Source organism: Parasteatoda tepidariorum, chromosome 8 (assembly GCF_982258835.1).
Source record: "Parasteatoda tepidariorum strain Cologne lab strain chromosome 8, Ptep-v5.0, whole genome shotgun sequence".
In the NCBI taxonomy this organism is placed as follows: Eukaryota; Metazoa; Arthropoda; class Arachnida; order Araneae; family Theridiidae; genus Parasteatoda; species Parasteatoda tepidariorum.
In genome coordinates this window covers 108,650,595-108,671,567 of record NC_141762.1, presented here as the reverse complement: position 1 = coordinate 108,671,567, position 20,973 = coordinate 108,650,595, and the positions used below count along the sequence as shown (strand labels likewise).

The window sequence follows — 20,973 nt, the reverse complement described above, 5'->3', positions numbered from 1 at the left end:
AAAAAGATAGCCCCAGCAATAAATATCTTAGGTTAAGAGATTAGTTAGAATACCATCCTATCAGAACATGTCTAATAGCAGGAATAAAGAACCAACTTTCTGAATCAAAATGTATTTCAAAAAATTTTACAAGGTGAGAAGGTTTTTATGTTGTCATTTTCCTGTCCTTTTGAAATCATTAATAATTATAAACTATGTACATTTATCTTAGTTATTTCAAGAAATCCTCATGTTTTCTGTCGAAAGTAAACGTCTTAGGCCAAAATTTTAAATTAAAGTAATGTTAAATGCTGTAAAATGGCAAAATTGTCATTATCCTGGCTTATAAATTCCAGGACATTAACATAGTTATAAGAAATTTTTTTAAACACTATAATGTAAAGAGGGAAAGCATATACTAACAATACCCAGCTTATGAAAGATAGTAATATGCTTGCATGTAATTAAAGTTATTTATTTATTTAATGATTGATTATTATACACAATTTTATTCAGTACATACCAACAACAAAAACATTTTTGATTCCTTCTACAGTGGATAAAAGAATTAATTTAAACAAATCATTGTCCATCTAACCGAAAGGGCTTAGGTTAATTTTCTTTAAAACACAGATAGTTAAAAATATAAAGGATAAACTAAGAACATCACTGTACAATTTAATTCTGTCATAGTCTTTAAACGTTGCTTGGGTGTTTAAACTAAGGAATGTAATAAAGTTGTAAAATAAAATGTTTTGAAATATTTTAAATTTAAATAATATTATAAAAAATTTCTGATGTAAATTATAATAAAATTAATTTTAATGCAAATTTTTATAAAATTAATTAAAAAATTCCTAAGATGATCATTTTTATTGTAGAAGTTTTTGAAGTCATTCATAAAGATATGAAAGTTAACTATATTACCGGACTGGCAAACAGACTGCTAATCACTTTAAGTGCCCCAGGGAAAAAAGACAGTCAAAATTTCTTAGAATATCACAAATTAAAAAATTTTTGCTCGTTACCCAATATCTTCCAGGCATTTTGCTTCCTCTAAAAACTTCGAGATAAATGACATTTTACAATTTTTCTTTGTTTTAACTGTTTCTTTGGAAATTAAAGTGTAGTAAAATTTAAAACCATCTTATTGTGTTACTCTTCCACTTTCAGTATACTTAACTAATTTGTAAAAATTGGAAGTTTAGTTACATAAAAAGTTAAATTTAACTTCTCAACTTTGTCTTTTTTGAGTTTCTTAAGCTGAGTTACTTACTATTAGCTTAAAATGACTGTGTTTTTAACTTACAAGCTAATATGTCATTTTTCTGTCATTCAAAATTAGGTGAATTTCTATTTAATTTTTTTTTTCTTGAGCAAATGTCAAAAAACTACACTGCTCTACGTAAGAAATTAATAAATGTAACTAAATATACCAACAAAAAAAAAAAAAAATTATTTTGAAGACTTTAAATTTGAAGAATTTTGTTTTCTTCAAATTGTCACGTTTCCAAAGAATCACCCATCACTAGTGAATTGAATTGAATTTTTGTAGTGGTAGAAACACAACAGTACTCCCCCACCAAAATTACATTTGTGACAGAATTCGATGAACGGATACCATCGGTGATTCATCGCTGTTATGTGAGAAGCTGGAAGAGCTGTATTAAGATCACCATACTTTTGAATGCTGATCGTCAGGGCTGTATTAAGTTCACGGTCGTGGTCACTCCTGCGTTGCCTTTAGCAGTCGAGTGAATATATTGCGTGTGATCGAGACTAAGTGGCAACAGAGGGAGGAGCTGGATAATGTTGCAGTCCCAAGTAGTAAGTCAACTCTTCAATGTGGACAATCCATCGAAGTAGGCGTGTTCACATCACGTTCTATAATCACCAATGTAGGGAGAGTGTTATCGACAATGTCAACCTTCATCTATGAAAAGGTACCCCAACATAGAATCGAGTTGACATGTCTTATATAACAGGGAATTGTATTTTTGTAGTGGTAGAAACACTACTAATACAATAATAAAAAATACAATATAATACAATAGTAAAGCTCAGAGTGCAGATAAACAATAAAAACTTACTGGTTTAGGAAGTTTAGATTTCAGATATTCATATTTTCTTTTGTAGTCTCGTGAATAAGGAACAGCCTATTAAAATATGCATTTATATGTAAATAAATAGGTAATCAAAACACATACTTGTTTATAAACATCGATAAAAAAAAAAGCACAATTTTATTAATTGATTCAACAACTTATTTTATCGAGCACAATTTTATTTGGTCACTTGATTTATTATAAATTTTCGTTTTGCTGTATCTGAAAATTTGAACTATTCCGCTTAACGAGTAATAAAAAAATTTAAAGTCAACAAAGAAAAGTTTTATTTCAGTTATTTTTTCATTCAATAATTACAATTTTATCTCCTATATAAAACTAAAATTAATTCATTAAATTGAATGAATGATTGAATATTTGAAAGAACTGTATTAACATCAAGTGTCCTAAACTACAAGTTTTAAAAAATGTATCTGCACTTGAATGGATGATTAAAAAGTATTTTACTAACAATTGAAAATTTGAACAAGATATATAGGGGGAGGGTGAACTAATAGTAGGAATTGAAAAATTGAAACATAAAAACTTTCCCATTACAAAAATAGCTTATTTTTACATTGCTTAACCTTAACGGAAAAGAATACAGACAGTCCACTTCAATGCATATTTCATTTATAAAACTCTTTTAATAGTTTACCTTCCTGATATATAATAGTAGTCATATGTTTTTTTCTTTATTCCGTGAAATATCACCCAGCCACTGCAGCCCAAAATTTTTTTAAAAATTCAATAGCAGATACATTAATTAAGCTGATAGCTTTCATAAAGTGTAATGGGAAGCAATAGCATAAAATAGTAATTACTATGAAATAAATAAGAAAAACAGTTGCTTCTTTCATATCTCGCAGTGAAATGCACAGTGGGCCAGCATCCAAGGTTTGTGGCCAAAATTAGTATTTCGATAAAATTTGTTTTAAAATTTGGGGTTTTTTCTTTATGGGTTTTTATGTGCAGGTAAATTGAATTCATAGTTGAAATACACTAAAAATACGAACAAAAAAAAATTGCAATTCAAATATGGTGAGCAAAAAAATAAAAAATATAATACGTTTAAATAATTAAATATAGCAATTAAAATATAATAATTTTCGCAATTTTATATTAAAAATGAAAAACAAATTATATTTCCGAAGTAATTTAATAAATATTGTGAAAACATGGAAGAAAAAAAACATAATTTTTGTTTTTCGGTATATTTAGTCCACCTTTGCAATACGGGTAAAATGGGGCAGGTTTTTTCAAAGGAAGAAACATCAAAGAAGACACCAAAAAAAAAGTTTAGCTAATTAATTCGAGGAACTTTTTGGAGATAAGTTTCGAAAGTGATTCAAACATTGTAAAATGTCAAATGATAAGATACAAACTATAAGTTTGTCAAGAGTATTAACTAATCCAACACATTGAAAAATTGTACTATAATTTATTATATTTAGTTTTATTATATTTTAGTTTTATTATATTTTAATTATTTAGTTACTTATTTTTGAAAATGAACTTGAGACTTAAAAACTTCTAAACTAATTTACCAAATAATAAATCCCAGTTTCAACTTTCACATAAAGTACAACATCACGGTTTGAAAGTGATGATTACTGAAAAGTTAAGTGGGGAAAAAGTGCCTGAAAGCTCAATCTTTTATTATTTTTATATTATTTAAATAGATAAAAATAAATAATATTAATTCCAATCATATTTCAATGTTATTTTCTTTAAAGAGTCATACTTAAGGTAACAACAAAAAAATTTAAGTTATTACGAAAGTAAAACTAAAAAAAAGTTTCAGTATCAAAATCATAGTAGTAAGTTCTATAAAGAAAAAAACATGGCTCATATTTGTGTTCATTTTTGGATTAAAGGTTCTGAATTAAAGCTGTATAAGTCAAATCTAAATTGAAATATAGTAAATGCATAGATATAAGACAAATGCTTGCTATTTTATCTCTTAAAATTATGTAAGAAACATTTTTTGAAAATGAAAACTAATGCAAAATTTTTAATACTTGAATTTATTTACCTAAGTTATTTTGTAATTTTTCTAAGGAATTTCAAAATTCAAATTTAAATACATTAATTATCTAATAAAATTACTAAAAATATATGAAATATTATTTTGAAGCCTGTCTTAAAACAAAATATTAAGTAATATTATGTTTTGTTGTTTAAGTTTAGTACAAATATTAGCAATTGTAATCTGAATACTATAATTTTTTTAAGTATTCAAAACAATTTTATTTTTATGAAAATATTTTGATATAATCAATTTAATTATAAAAGTTCAATTCCCACTTTAATAGCATAAATGTTAAAAAAAATATTAATAAATTAATATTGCATATACAGTGTAACGTCCCATATCCGGACGTCCCTTTCCCGGAAGGGTCGATTTCCCGGACACTTTTTAACAATCAAATAAACAAACATCTCTCCATCTTCCCCTTTCCTAAAAAAAAAAAAAAATAAAAAAAAAAAAAAAAAAAAAAATCTTTTGACAAATTTTCTTTTTTTCTAGCTTGCACTGAACCTCTGATTTATGCATTGAACCCATAAATCACCAGAAAGGGGAAGTGAAGATCTACCGCAACAGAGTCTCCTCCCTCCCCTCCTTTCCCATGCAGGTGGCTAGTAAAAGAGGCATTTCCTGGAACCTTTTTTATTGAAATACTGTGGGAAAGGGTAAACGGGGCAAGCGTTAAGGTGGAGGGGGAGTCAAAATGGAAAATTTGAATAGGTCTAAAAGGATACACGTCCTTGAGAAACAAAACATTCTTCCCCATACCATGTAATATTCAGGAGGCGGGGGGAAAAAGGGGGTAACATTCTTTCTTTAGCAGATTCTTTCAGTCATAAAAGAAAAAATAAATAGAACCCGATCAGCGTGTCCCGCCTTTATGCTTGATTGATAGCCAATGATTGGAGAGAAAATAATTTGTTACTTCCCACCCTCAACTTAAATGATCTCCTCTTTACACTTATTTTCTTTCACAAATAAGGAGGAAATGAATTTTTCTTCTCCATCTACCCACCTTAATGAATGACGGGAATTTCCCTTTCTTACTTGTTAAAAATGGCGGATTATTATTTTCATATGTCAATTTTTTTTAGTTTTCTATATTTTAAGCAATAATATTTTTTTTCTAATATTTCATATTTTATTGATTAGATATTCTAATACTAAAACATTATTCCCCTTAAAAATAATGTTTATTTATTTTTTGCTTCTTAGATTTAGATCATTTTAAGCTTTGTTCCAGAATTTCCCCTTCCTGCTTGAATCATTCTAGTTCAAAATGGCGGATTAATATTTTCGTAACTGTTAAATTTTTTTCGTTTTCCATATTTTCAGCAATAATATTTTTTTCTAATATTTTATATTTGATTGATTAGATATTTTAATGCTAAAACATTATTCCCCTTAAAAATAGTGTTTATTTATTTTTTGCTTCTTAGATTCAGATCGTTTATTAAATCATTTTAAGCTTTGTTTACCTTGGGGGTGTATTATACGGAAAAATCTATTATACGGACTTCTGGAAGTCCCACCGATTCCGGATACGCGACTTTACACTGTATTAAGATTAAGGCAATAAAACTATTTATATATAATCAAAACCCGCTTTGAATTGATTGATTTATACAAAATCTGTGCAAGTTTTCAGTTATTTCATATTAATACAGCTTTATGTCAATTCAAAAAGTATTCTGACACCAAAAACAAAACACCTGCATGTAAAGTTAAAAAATTGATGTGCATGTAATGTTTTTGCTACAAAAACTTCACAGGTAGGAAAAATAACTCGTAATAAGAAGCAGAAACTCTATTTTTAATTCAGAAAATAAAACTAAATATGTTGAAAAAATGTCTGATACTTAAAAATATGAAACTTAAAAAAATGTCTTACTGGTCCAGCTATATTTGGATTGTTTAGCCTAGGGTCTTCCCATTGTGTGACTCTAGAATCTAAAGAAATTAATTTTATATAATTAAAATTTGAATAGAACTCAACACAGATACATACAAGGGGTGTCCCAAATTCATTCATGCAAGAAGTAATTTTGATAGAAAACTCAGGTGAGTCTCAAATTAAAAAAGTTTGCTTTTTATTTTAATTTAATATTCTAATGAACTGTGCAACAAAGGTTTCATGCATGAAATAGTACATTCAGGGTACTTGCTACATTTTAGATTTTCAAATTCATGACTTTCCATGATTAATTCCAAGAATTTTTCATGACATAAGTTACTATTTCCTCTGACAAAAGCGCAACAATGAATTTAAAAAAGCATTATAACAACATTCATTGAAATGATAGGAATAACCAAAAACTGTTATAATTTACATCTTCATATTTATTGATTTTATATTTAAGAAACAGAGTAAAGAAAGAGTTGAAGCAATAAAATAGCTGGGAAAAAATATAAAAGCAAATTTTTTTTTCTCTTTCTCTTCTGCAGAGTTACATTCTAAAGATACTTTTCTTGCTCATTGGAAAGGGAAAAAAAATACACCAATGACTGGCTTGCTTCAGCTAGAATTTTAAATTGATAAGATGAAAAAAAAAATAAATAAAAAATAACAACAAAATTTCTGAAATCACAGTTTAAAAGATAATTCGCTTTAGAAATGATGTTTTTTCATTCATTTTTTGAAAGAACACCATAATTTTTAAAGAACACAATAAAAACAATTCATATTTTAATCAAATATGACTGCCAGTGGGAATTTTGTTACAAATTCAGATATTCAGAACACCATGAAATTAAGGGGTTAATTCCATTCTAAAAATTAGATTTTTTTGGCAACCTAAATCCATGACTTTTCATGATTTTTTAAAAAAAATTATTAAAATCATGACATTTCATGACAAATTTTGTTCGATGCCGAAATCCATGACTTTTAAGGTGCGCGGATACCCTGTACAAGTCGTTCTTTGGTCAAAACTTTTCAATGACCCTTTTACATTTAATGAGGCTGAACATGGCTGATGTCACAGTTTTCTCCTTTAATGCTCGGGTCATTATTAGCTTGTTTGCATAAACAAAAAGAAGAAGTTCTGAGGCGTTAAACATTAAATCACATGATGTGGTGAGCCAATTGTGATATACAAAATAGGAAATCACATAACCAATGATAATCATAAGAATGAAAAAGGCTTGTTCTTTTCGCATAAACAATGTGCATAGCTAAATCTTTCAACAAACAATAAGCACCTTTTAAGTACTTTTAAAACAATAAAATAATATTTTTAAGCACTATATAGAGCAGCAAACTAGTTTTCAAAAACTTTACATGATCATGATAAAATAACAACTTTTTGATAAAGAACTCTTTTACAGGATGCACAGCCAAATGTTTTTAAAAAAATAAGCACCATATACATTAACAAAATGCATAATATTTTAAACTTTGCATGGTCACGATAAAATAACTACTTTTTGATAAAGAATTCTTTTTGTTTTAAATCTATTAGCCACCATAAAAAGATCAAAAGATTTTTCGTTTCGATTTCAAAGGGTGGAAAATGAAATTGAGAATATCTTGCAAAATGCAGCAGAGATGCAGATGAGGGTGCAATGATCTACCCAAACCCAGGTCACTCAATGCACACGCAGACTCATAAGCATTTCATTAAACATGTGTAATGATTGGTGCTTTCATATCGACGGTGCGCCGAAAGGCATTGTCTTTGAATGAGTTGTGAAAACGTTGAATAGAACAATGAGAAAACCACGCTTTTGCATAATATGTGGTGAAAATCGACACGGTAAAGAAAAAAAAAGTCATTTTCGAAAAGGGAAAATGTAGCACTTTTTAAAAAACCCCAATAAAAAAAGCCCCTTTCAGAGGTTTTAAAAAACGAAAATAAGCACTTTTTAAAAACGCTACGCACCATGTGCTTCCTTCTGTTTTTTCGGCAACACTTTATTGCACAAATGGGGATTAATGCATGAATTTTGGGACATTTTTAATATAAAAAAGTCACTTACTATGGTCAATAAAAAATATTCTACCATCTGTATGGAAACGTTCTTCCCATCCTTCCTAAAAAGGTTAAAATTTTTTAAAAAAAAACAGTTAAAGTCAACCCACAAAATTTAGATATTTTAACAACTGTTTTTTAAACTTAAATTAGATTTTTAAAAAAATTTAATTATTTAAAGCCTATTGAATATTAAAAAATATAATTTTTTACTAAATTATTTCATGATGCATATTTTGGTTTCAATTTATTTAATCACTGTATTATGTGGAACCATATCTGTGGTTATTTCTCAATTTTAATTGGTAACAGTGGCTTTACATGTAACATTAGGTCTACGTCTTTTAAAGATATGTAAATACATCAGGATAAATACTTTTAATCAGATACTTACATGCACCTAGAAAACAAGTATCACTGCAATTATTTTTTCACTACAAAAAAAATTTTCATAATTTTTTATTTTGGAAAAAGAAATAGGTAAATAGAGTGGCTACGTTAGATTGTGCAAACATTATCAATACCACAACAGTTTTAGATTTGTGAAGACAGATTTGAAAAGATTTGTGTAAGATTAAATAGATTTCAGTTGTAAAGAATCAAAATTAGATATGTATAAATAATGGTAGTTATTATGTCAATTCAAGCTTAAATTTTACAATAAAGTAACTTTTTTAGTAGTTTGATTAATTAAAGTGTTCCATGACATTTACTGTCTATTTATTATTGTCCCCTGGGGCAGAATCGTTGCAACACGGCAACATTTACGCAGAACATTACCAAGTTCTTGCAGAAAGAATTTACCTTTGGGAAGTAAAAAATTTTGGTTTATCAGCAGAAAGTTTCAAAAGATTTCGAAAGACTATATATATCTTTTCTTCAGAATTATATTCAAAAGATGCAGAGAAGAAAAAAATGCTTATGAATTTTCCAATCTCTATTGAGAATAATGAAGAATAACGAATAATGAAGTAAAAAATTTGGGTTTCTTTTCTGAATAACTTTTGGTTCTATTTTTTTTATGCTGTTATTACTACTGATTTCCACATAGTTTTCAAAATCTGATATTTTTAATACGATATTATTTCTTACAACAACTGAATCTCAAAATGAAAACACACAATTAGTAACCTCTTTTTGAAGAGTCCGATTTACATAATTTCGTTGTCGATCATTTGTTTTTTGGTAGTTACTATTACGGATTTCACGATTTTTTTTTTTTTAATGTGATGATGATTTACAAAATGTAAAAAAAAAAATAATTAGTCTGCATTTCCCCTACAAAATACAAAAACATTGCCCATAATATTAGAATAAAGAAAAAATATTACATATTAAATTTTTAAAAAAATATTATTTTATCCAAAAAGTTTTTTTTCTTCTTTGAAATTGACATTTTTGTTATTTCAAATTAGTAACATGGATATTTGCTATTATTAAAAGTATCTTGCAAAAAGAGTTTTGTCGCAGATAGCTCAAAAAAGTTCTGCCACAAGACTACTGTCTTTTTTTTTCTTCTTTTCGAAAAATAAATGGATTTTTTTTCCATTTCTTTAAATTGCATTTTAGAAGCATCCTGTAAAGTTAATTTATTTTAACTTTTGAGTAAACTGACGCTCAGTAATGTGTACTATTAAAACGAAGTCCACCGCTCTTACACTCACAGTGTTTTGTCAATTGACGAAATGTCAATCTACCGACAATACTGACCGATTTCAAACATTTGTTCACATTTCAATCATTTAAATTAGAAATACTAAGCATTTAGCTCATAATATTTCGATAACAGTAGGCAATACTAATACATTTTATCAGATTTTTGGTTGGTAAATGTAAGAAAATAAAATTTGACTTAATTTTTTTAAAAAATTAATTTATATAGAAAAAAAAAACTGATTTGATTTAAAAATAAAATCATACATTTTGCCACCCCTGAATATATAAATATGTAAAATTTAAATCAAGACAGTTTTGTAAAATACTATGAAATATAAAAGAGTGAAAACTTACAGGCAATGGTCCCAGATCATCAACACTGCTAAAACGAGGCCGATTTGGCACATTGCTCTGGTTTGGTAAAACACTAGGTTTACCTGTTCTAGGATCAACCTGCAAAAGAAATAATACTATTGTACACCTTTATACAGAAAGCAGAGTTTCCACAGAAAAAAAAATTAACAAGATAGCTTTTGTAGCCTAAAGAATGAAAATAATTGCCTAAACAAGAACTCAAAATTTTCAACAATATGACTAAAATTTTATTAAATGACTTAATTGTCATATAGTAGTTAATAGATCAACTTAGTCAAGTTGGTTGCAAATATGATAACTTTTATATAAAAGTTAGTTTTCTAGCACTAAATTTTTACATCAAAAAATTTAGTATATTTGCAGAAAATTAAATACTTTTTCATTAAAAAAAACATACTTTTTCTAAAAATTTTTCACTTTTATCAATAACAGATTTAGCAAATATGAATATATACATATATAGATTGTAAAAAGTGACTATTCAAATTCGAAATTCACGCATCGTAATATCGTATCACAATATTGAAAATCATGCAGAATTTCGAAGCAATAACATTTGAACAGGAGATCGGGAAACAAGACAGACTTATAATAAAATATGTGCAAATTGAGCGCATTAAAAAGTGATGCCTCAAACCTGCAATTCAAAATTTTTTAAGTATAAATAATTCAGTGTGTTCAGAAGCTCAAACGAACTACAGGTTGCGCAATCCAATTTATGCTAAAAAAGTAGGAGTACAGAAAAGTCTCCTTTTCCTGAAAATAGCTGCCTTTTTAGCCTTCTCAGGCAAACAAAAAGTTACCAAGGGTGTCTCAGGCTGAAAATAGTTGCAAATAGTTAAATTTTAGTTGCCTGTGGCAACCCAGACAAAGTTTTCAAACAGAAAATTTTAACCACCAACAGAAAGTGAAAGTGATTTCGCTGGACTAAAAGCTACAAATCCTCTATGGACCCAGCACTTCTAAATTTTTATTAAGAGTAGGTCCCAATTTAAAATAATATAAATCACTTACACTATTTTAGTTTTCAAAAGCTAAAATATTCTACATGAAATAATATAAATTTGCACTCCAAAAGAAGTTCCGAAAATTCGGGGGGGGGGGGGGACTAACGTACAGGTAGTTTTGTATTGAAAAATGAAAACTTTCCTTATTATTTTAATCATATTAGAACAGGGTGTACGGCCAAATCTTTCAACAAAAATAAGCACCTTTTAAATACTTTTAAAGCACTAAAAAATATTTTTAAGCACTATATACATCAATAAAATACAAAATAATTTTCAAAGACTTATTAACAAGATCATGATAAAATAACTAGTTTCGGACAAAAACTCTTTTCTTGTTCATTATTAGCTACCTTAGAAAGTTCTAAAGAATTTTCGGTTTGATTTCAGAGGGTGGAAAATTAATTTTGAAATTGAGAATGTCTTTTAAAATGCACATGAGAGTGAAATAATCTCACCGAACCCAGCTCAGTATACGCACATGCCAACTCGCAAATATTTCATCAAACATGTAAAATGATTAGAGCTTTCGTATGCTACAAATCGACGATAATCCGAAATGGGTTGCAAAAACGCTGAATAGAACAATTTCAAAGCCACGCTTTTGCATAATATGTGGCGAAAATCGACATGGCAAAGGAAAAAAGTCTCATTTTCGAAAAGGGAAAATTAAGCACTTTTCAAAAACACAACTGAAAAATCACCTTTAAGGGCTTTCAAGAAAAACGAAAATAAGCACCTTTAAGCACTTTTTAAAAATGCTACGCACCATGTAGAATATACTTAAGGCATAGCTTACAAAAGCAGTAGGATACTCATTATTACAAACTGTTCATTGAAATCATTAAATCATCGAATCAGCAAAATTAAAAATGCTCAAACATGTTTAAATTATCATTTAAATACAAGATTCTAAATATCCTAAGACATCCTTTATAAAAATTTAAAAGTATAGTAAAAATGTAAAAATTTTTTTTTTTTATTTGCATGCATTTTAGAATAAATCAAGGAGAAATAACCACACAAATTTATTTCTAACGCACCCTCAAGACAAGTTTCTATTGGACTAATGGACAAATTTCTTATCTTAAAGCCTTTGAGCTATTTCCAACACACTGATTACTGCCATTGGAAAATAGTATTTTTGGCAAATTTTGGACTTTTCATGCCTCTAGTTTGCAAAAATAAGCAAATCACAAACGCACTACCATCCTTATGCAAGGAAGTCACAACATCCCCCCCTCAGTTTTTGTCTTAATTTTGACTTTTACTGTATTAACCAAAATTTAGGATTGAATTCAAATAAAAGATGCAGTTTAGTAAAAACCAAAGTTTATATATTTAAATCTGTCTTGTAAAATTTTATTAGAATATTCTTTAGGAATCTTAAATGTTCAAAACTAAACTAGAAAATTTTTCTCTGACTTCCACCTTTTACTCCGAATTCGAATCATTCCTGTAATTCACTTTCGTTGTTGAATTCCATTTGTGATTTGTTTTGTTAGATTATTTATTTCGCTTTTCAAGAAAAGCTTGAAAATAAATAAAATTTTAGGGCCTCACTTAAACATTGTCGGCAAATACAAGCAAATCACAAAATTTACGACCTTTTAAGAGACAATATTTTTTTTTCTCGCTTTTTTAATAAACAAATGATCTTGTGTTAAATAAAACAAAAAGTGTTGATTTGTTACCCAAGTTGTTGTTTTAGAGTTGTGATCAATGTAGAATACACGTCCGTTTGGAGCAACTTGCATGGACCAGCCTGCAGGGAGTCCCTCAGAACTTGCCTGGTTTGAACTACTCTGTCGACTTAGGCTTGCAACGGGCTAAAAAAAAGAGGGAAAATTTATAATAGAGTACTTTTAAAAACTATCCAGCACACGATTCCAATATGTGTGTTTTACTGGCTAGTAAAAATTTTGATTCATGATAAATCCTCTCAAGTGATGAAATGGCAATGAATCCTACATGCAATGATCAAGAAACAATTGAAACTTGAATTTGTATTATCATATTGGGCAGAATTCTAAATAAAATTAGAGTGCTTTATTCAGTTAGAAAGTGACCAAAATAAGTATCATAAGACTATACACATATGTTTGTAAGGGTGGAATCTTATGATTTCATTAAATAATTCTTTATATAAAAAATTATTTAATAAAAACACCTGTGAGATGATATAAAGAAAAGTTTAAATTGGGGCGTAAATTTTTCAAGATAATCCTTCAACTTTTACCACAGAAATTTATGAAATTGTTTAAAAACAAGCATAATGAGCACATACAAAAATAGTTAAGGGACATTCAGTAGTTTGTTTCAATGCTAAAAATAAGCATCATGATTATTTATAGCATCAAAAAAGCAGAATGTCTCTATAATAATGGAATTAGGCGTGGTTGAAGTTGCATGGTATAATTGACCAATTGAAGGTTGGGATAAAAACAGGATGATGAAAATGACAGTTGAAGATGAAAACTGGATCATAATCTTACTAAAACTTGTATTTAGAACTTTTAGAGCTTGAGAGACAAATTATATTTTATCCATAATGAGTCTTTCTAAATTAAATACATTTTGAACAATATGGGAGATATAATATAATAATAGATAATAATAGATAATAACAATAGATATAAAAGAATAAAATATAATAAAAATTAAATAATTGATTTAATTTAATTAAAATTTCATCAAGAATGATTAAAAATAAGTTTAAGAAATGAACAAAATTATAAAGGCAAGGAAATATGTAATGCCTATTGTGGCATCACAGTCTCTTAACTATTTTGCTCATTAAAAGTATTTTTATTTGTGCTATTTAAAAAATTTTGTAAAGTCATTTTTTTCAAATTTAAATTGTTTCTACAACAGTACAAGATTTGAGATAAGGAAATTAGTATGAGAAAAACACAGTATATTCACGGTACATGTCCGTCTCGATTCTTAGACAGACATTTGAATAAAAAAAAACACTCATTGCAAAGTACACTATTAAGATGGCTACTGTTAGAAAGGAAGTTTGGACAAAGAAATTATTATTATTAATTCTTATTTACCAAAATGTATTTAGAAACAAAAATAATTATGTGAAACTTATCTGCACTTATCAAAAACTTATTCAAAATCTCCAAAAATCTCATGAAACAGTTTTTTAAGTTTTCCCAGTGGTGTCTACCTTAAATATATATAAAAACTGCACTTTAAATGATGCTTACAGGCATTGCAGCAGTTATTGCTTTAAACTTTGACTTTAGTGAGAGTAATTCAAGTTTAATTACTCTCACTAATTATTATTAGTAATTATTATTAATAATGTTCTAATATTAATAATATTCTAATATTAATTATTATTAATATTAGAACAAAATAAAGCATGAAAGATAAGAAAATAGTCTGAAACATTTTTTTAAGTTTTCCCAGAGGTGTCTACCTTAAATATATATAAAAACTACTCTTTAAATTATGCTTACAGGCATTGCAGCAGTTATTGCTTTAAACTTTGACTCTAGTGAGAGTAATTCAAGTTTAATTACTCTCACTAATTATTATTAGTAATTATTATTAATAATGTTCTAATATTAATAATATTTTAATATTAATTATTATTAATATTAGAACAAAATAAAGCATGATAGATAAGAAAATAGTCTTCCTTCAATTTTTGTGTGAAATATATTAACTGCACAAATATTTTAGCATAAACATTACTCCTTCAAATCATTAAGATTGAATCTTAGTAAAAAATTCCATTATTAGCTCAAAAATTATGAATGTATTCTATTTTTTATTTTAGGTACTGTACTTTGTTTGCTAATAACTTGAGAAAGAGTAAACAGGGTTGCAACTCAAATCTGGAAGGGAAAAAAAATTCCCTGTGTTTTCTCTGCACACATCCTACGGAACATATTAAGAGGAAACACAATTACTGTGCTCTTCTGTGAGCTATATTGGGCTAATTATACTAGTTTTAATTGCTGAAAAAAGGAAGAGATTCAATAACGTTATAGTAAATAAAATAGTTTGAATATCATCCTTAAATATCCCATAGATTACACATTGAGTGGTCACCAATACTTAAAAGACGAAAATAAGAAACAGAATTCCTTGTATTTTCCCAGTTTGTAAAGAAGAAAAAAATCAAAAATCCTTGCCTTTTCCCTGTTATTTCAGATGACTTTACAATTCCCTGTGTTTCCCCATTCTCCCTGTGAAATGAGAACGAAAAATTGGGAGTTATTTACACCACTGAATATCATAGCTGCCAACCATAGGAATAAAAAATTAGGAACACTATATGCGACAAAATTATATGCACCAATTACGAGAGTAAGACAAAAATTTAATCATTAAATAATAACATTAGTAGACATATGTTTAAATACCTTATGAAAATTAGTGAAAAAAATTATAAACACTATCGTTTGTGGGAAATTTATAAGATAAACATTTTATAATTAGGAATACCGGTATAGTAGTTAAAAAAAACAACTATAAAATGTATAATTATTCTTCTCCAAATCATAACACCGATGCAGAGATCAATATTGTGATGGCATGTCTTCGGATCATCCTCAGGGATGTTTCCCAGACCGTTGCCAATAGCCCATTGTACAGCTCTAGTGTGACGTAAATGAATTACAACCAAATTATAAAACACAGGTAAATATTAAACTACATCATAAACAAATATTTCTGATTTAAATGTTTAAATACTACAAAAATTTTTTAAAAAAAATAATAATACAGTAGGGAACCGATTATCCGGAACTATCGCTATTCCGGATAACTGATTTTTCCGGTTTTCTGAATCGCTACAAAAAGCCTTTTTTTTTTATTAAACCCAAATTAAAAAAAAAAAAATTGGAAATAATCTTAAAAATAAGAAAAAACGATGAAGTAATACACTAATGATTATTTCCAAAATGATGGTAAGGTAAACATCTTTAAAAAAAGAAAGAAAAATCATAAAATCTTATGAGGAAAAAAAATATATTTTTTTTTTTAAATGGCGAGAAAATTTATCGAATTTCGTTCCGGTTTTTTGGTTTTCCAGATAACAGCTTCTGTACTGTAGTTGCTTAAGATTCAATTTAGTGAAATGATCAGCAACAGCTATTGGAATAGTATTTCCCAATAAAAAGCTACTAAAAATTACTTCTGCACAATAATCACAGGAAGCATGGTTGTGACGATCAGAACAAGGGATTGGTTTAAAAGCAAAAATACTGCAATTTTACGAAACTTCGGATTTTTTGATTTAATTTTTGATTTAAAAATTAGGAACAAATCCGCAAAAATCCTGGACAGTTGGCAGATATGGAATATTAATAGAGAAGAGTGAGAAAAATAAATAAAAGAGTTTACCATAGAATGACGCCTACTACTGGGATCCACTCTTTGGGCTTCCAGCATCTGAAATATTCATTTATATTAATAAAACTATAATGCATATATTGTTGAAACATAATATAATCTTAATCAGGGTGGTCACTTTAATCAGGTTTCAAAATTTCCAGATCAGTATGTTGTTTTTTTCTCAGAAAGTGTAGGTTGGTACAAGAAAATTGTATAAAGCATTTTATTTAAAATATTTTTTTAATCTATCATCTTGAATAGAGGTGGAGAAAAATATATGCCATCGGTAATAGAAAAAAAGTCTGTTAAACATAAATAAATCACGTCATGTACAAATAATATCACCAAAACTACCAACGTTTATGGAAAACTTTCCTTGTGTAAATTAAAATTAAATATTTCTCCTTATATAGAGCCGGAAATCAAATTAGAAATCAATAGGCTTTTTCAAGTGATTTGGAAAAATCGTAATTCTTGGGGAACATTTTGTTTAACTTCTTTGTTTCATAATTCATTAAAACAAAGAATGAATATGAATTTTGCAATTTGCACTTAATAAATTGTCATAAAAATAGTTTTATTGTTAAAATGTTCTGATGCATTGTAAATGAAGGTCTACAATAGATTTTAAGTTTAATACTGTTTCATTGCGATCTGTGTCATGCAGCGCATTGCACGATTTTCCCTAGTGTTTCACACATGACTAACTATTGGTAAATTGTAAAAATAACTGAAATATTACAATGACTAATAATATTACAAAACATACAAAAACTTGTATTTTAAGAAAATAAATATTTTATATAATTAAATTATAATTTTTTTTTTAGTTCGCTGAGTTTATTTATTAATTAAATAAATATGTCTATGCAATTTCAGCTCTGTGATATTCGATTTAATTAAATAAAATAATTTAGTGTTAAACTTTCAAAAAAGACAATCTTAAAAATTAAAAAATCGATCCCACTTCCAAAAAAATACTTATGATTTATATTTTTAAAAAATTGAATTTGCATTAATACTAAAAATAGTGAACAGTAAATTGGATAGAATTAAGAAAAGTCAAAATGCTTCAGGGCATAACACTAGGGATTTGACGATCGGCTGACCACCCGACAGGAACATCTGCTCCTGCACCCCCCCCCCCCCCAAGAGCTCAAAGTCAAGAAAACTCAGATGAACACAGAAGGTCTTGGCTCTCTATGGGCTGTCGCACCACTGAGTTTCAGAACCTATACACGGTGTGTAGCCAAATTATTCAACAAAAAATAAGCACTTTTCAAGCACTCAAAAAATATTTTCAAGCACTTTAAAAAAATACCATAACTAGGCAAAGTTAGAAAGTTTTCTGACAATTGACAGTTTTATCTTGCTTTAACCGTCATGTAAAAAAATCCTTTTGCCATTTTTTTGAATCGGCATTGTTCAGAAATTTTGAATCATGTATAACGAATGGCGTTTTTATACGCCACGGACAGACAATATGCCAAAATAGATTGGGGTTGAATGAATTGTGAAAACGTTGAATAGAACAATGTAAACTGTGTCTTTTGGCATAATTTGAAGCAAAAATCAACATAGTAAAGGAAAAATCTAATTTTGATAAAGGGAAAATTAAACACTTTTTAAAAATATCCCATGAAAAAAGCACCTTTAAGGGCTTTTAAAAAACGAAAATATGCACTTTTAAGCACTTTTTAAAAACACTAAGCACCATGTGGAAACTTAGTATTTCTAGTCAGATTGAAAGATTAGGATGTGAAACTTACATTTCTTATAATTTCTGTGTTATCCCTCGGATGATCTACTTCTGAAGGTGCTGAATCATCACTGTGGTCTACACTAATGTGAACACGCCGACGAAATTCTTGTGCTGATTCTATACTCCTCTGTTGAGCCTCTTCCACAACATGGGTAGAACTGAATAAGTTTGTTTACATCAGTTAGTATTACAGTAGAATTCATATAACTAATCAGTTAGTATTATATTAGAATTCATATAACTAATCAGTTAGTATTTTATTAGAATTTATATAACTAATCAGTTAGTATTATATTAGAATTCATATAACTAATCAGTTAGTATGTGGCGTAACTACCACTACAAAAGTTTAACATCATTCACTAGTATATAAAGCATGCTAACTTGATTCTATCACGAGGTACCTTTTGATAGATGACGGTTGGCATGGTCGATAACTCCGCCCCCCACACTGGTGACCCGGACGTGATAGAATCAAGGTGATTGATTCTTGGTGATTGATTCAAGGTGATTGATAGAATCAAGGTGACTTGATTCTATCACGAGGTACCTCGTGATAGAATCAAGTTAGCATGCTTTATATACTAGTGAATGATGTTAAACTTTTGTAGTGGTAGTTACGCCACAAGTATTATATTAGAATTCATATAACTAATCAGTTAGTATTATTATTAGAATACATATAACATCATATTCATATAACTATATCAGTAATCAAATGCTCAAAAATACAGAAGTATAAACATTTACACAATTTAAATTAGCATAATTTTAAAGGGTATACACTACTTAATTCTACACAGGCCACAACCTCTAACTCTTTAATAAAAGCTTACGCAATATTTGAACAGCCCCTAAGTTAAAGGAGAGCAACGCCTGCAGCAAACATTAATATGGTAAGTAGTAATATTTTTCTAGAGTTTGTTAAAACTTAAACAGTAGCCAAATCTTTCAACAAAAAATAAGCACCTTTTAAGTTCTTTTTAAGCACTCAAAAAATATTTCTAAGCACATTAACAAAATACAAAATACTAATTTTCAAAGAATATACAAGATCATGAGAAAATAACTAGTTTCTGACAAAAAACTTTTTTCGTGATTATATTAGCCGTTATAAAATTATCCAGAGATTTTTCGGTTCGTTATCAGAGGGTGGAAAATGAAAACTGAAATTGAGAATACCTTGCAAAATGCAACAAGTTGCACAACAAGAGAGTGCAATAATCTCACCGAACCCAGTTCAGTAGACGCACACGCGGACTGGCAATTATTACATTAAACATGTAAAATGATTGGCGCTTTCATACGCTACGGACCGATGGTCAGGCAAATTGGACTCTGTTTGAATGAATTGTGAAAATGTTGAATCGAACCATGTGAAAAACAGCGCTTTTGCATATTGTGTTTCGAAAATCGAGCTGGGGGGGGATATCCTTTTCAAAAAGGGACAAATTAAGCACTTTTTAAAATCACCCTAATGTAAAAAGCACCCTTAAGGGCTTTTAAAAAACGAAAATCGAAAATAAGCACCTTTAAGCACTTTTCAAAAATGCTACGCACCATGTTGAACAGCCTCTAAGTTAGAGGAGAGCGAAGCCTGCTGCAAACAATAATATAAGTTGCAATATTTTTCCAGAGTTTATTAAAATTTAAAGTTAAAAATGTGATAATAATAACATTTGAGGGACTTTAAAATAGCTACAGCTGAAAATCCAGCTTTGTATAAAGTAACAAAGGGAATCTATTTCGAAACCTTTTTCCTTCAGAATAACAACTGAGATTACAATCCAAAGGACTAATACATACCTGCCAACATTGGATTAATAAAATAACGGATAAATAAAATAAGTAAGTCAGAATGAGAAATTCAAGATTGGAAATAATATAAGCACTTACATTTAGCAAAGTAAAATATATGTATATAAATCTTAATCTTAAGAAGATTTTTTTTAACTATTATTTTTAATTACTTGAATTATTAATATTCAACATCAGTACTGGCTATGGTACCATCTGTTGAGGAATAAGATAATTATTTTTGCCATCAGCAGATATTTTATAAGCATATTTTTATTATTTTTTCAGGGTTGCCACAGAAAAAAATAAACAATATAGTTGCTTTTAGTAGCTGAAAATAGTTGAAAATAGTTGCCTAAATTGGAACAAAAATACGACTAAAATTTTATTAAATGATTTCATTGTCATATACAGTAAAACCTGTCTATAACGATACTGCAGGGACCTAAATAAAATATTGTTATAGGCAGGTTATTGTTATAGACAGGTTTGAAATTTAAAAGTATACGTTTAAAACTAATGATAAATGAAATTTCTTTTATAGGCTCCAAATGAAAATTTTACTTAGAATTATGAAACAGCACACAAGAAAAATTTACTTACAATTTTATGAATCAAAACAGAAATTATTTAGAAAAATAATCGGTTAGTTTTGTATGCTTATTTTTGGAAGCAATTGCCATTTCCATGCACATAGATTTCAGTCCATCTAATGAATTCAAATGAACATCAGTTACATTTGGTAATGTTGCAACAAAATCTTGCAAAGTGTTAATTAGCAATATGGCATTCTCGGGTGAAATTCGGGTGTCACCCGTTTTTCTGACGAAGCTCTCTCCCTCCTACAATACCCCTTCACCCATTTCTACTGCTCTAATTTCCCCTAAAAGTGGCTTTTTTTCCTCAGAAACAACGAAAGAATATTACATACAAA

The 20,973-nt window shown here is 28.4% G+C and overlaps 1 protein-coding gene across 1 annotated transcript in view; it reads right to left on the bottom strand.

The window, feature by feature from the left end:
- Positions 1-20,973, bottom strand: part of Nedd4 (E3 ubiquitin-protein ligase Nedd4) — a 105,073-nt gene that overhangs the window by 46,411 nt on the left and 37,689 nt on the right. Inside the window, exons 9-15 of the mRNA XM_043053387.3 lie at positions 18,250-18,400; positions 16,490-16,537; positions 12,817-12,951; positions 10,095-10,193; positions 8,092-8,146; positions 6,005-6,063; positions 2,070-2,135 (exon numbers count right to left, since the gene is read on the bottom strand). Of these exons, the coding sequence (XP_042909321.1) occupies positions 2,070-2,135; positions 6,005-6,063; positions 8,092-8,146; positions 10,095-10,193; positions 12,817-12,951; positions 16,490-16,537; positions 18,250-18,400 (613 nt within the window). The remainder of the gene's footprint in view (positions 1-2,069; positions 2,136-6,004; positions 6,064-8,091; positions 8,147-10,094; positions 10,194-12,816; positions 12,952-16,489; positions 16,538-18,249; positions 18,401-20,973) is intronic.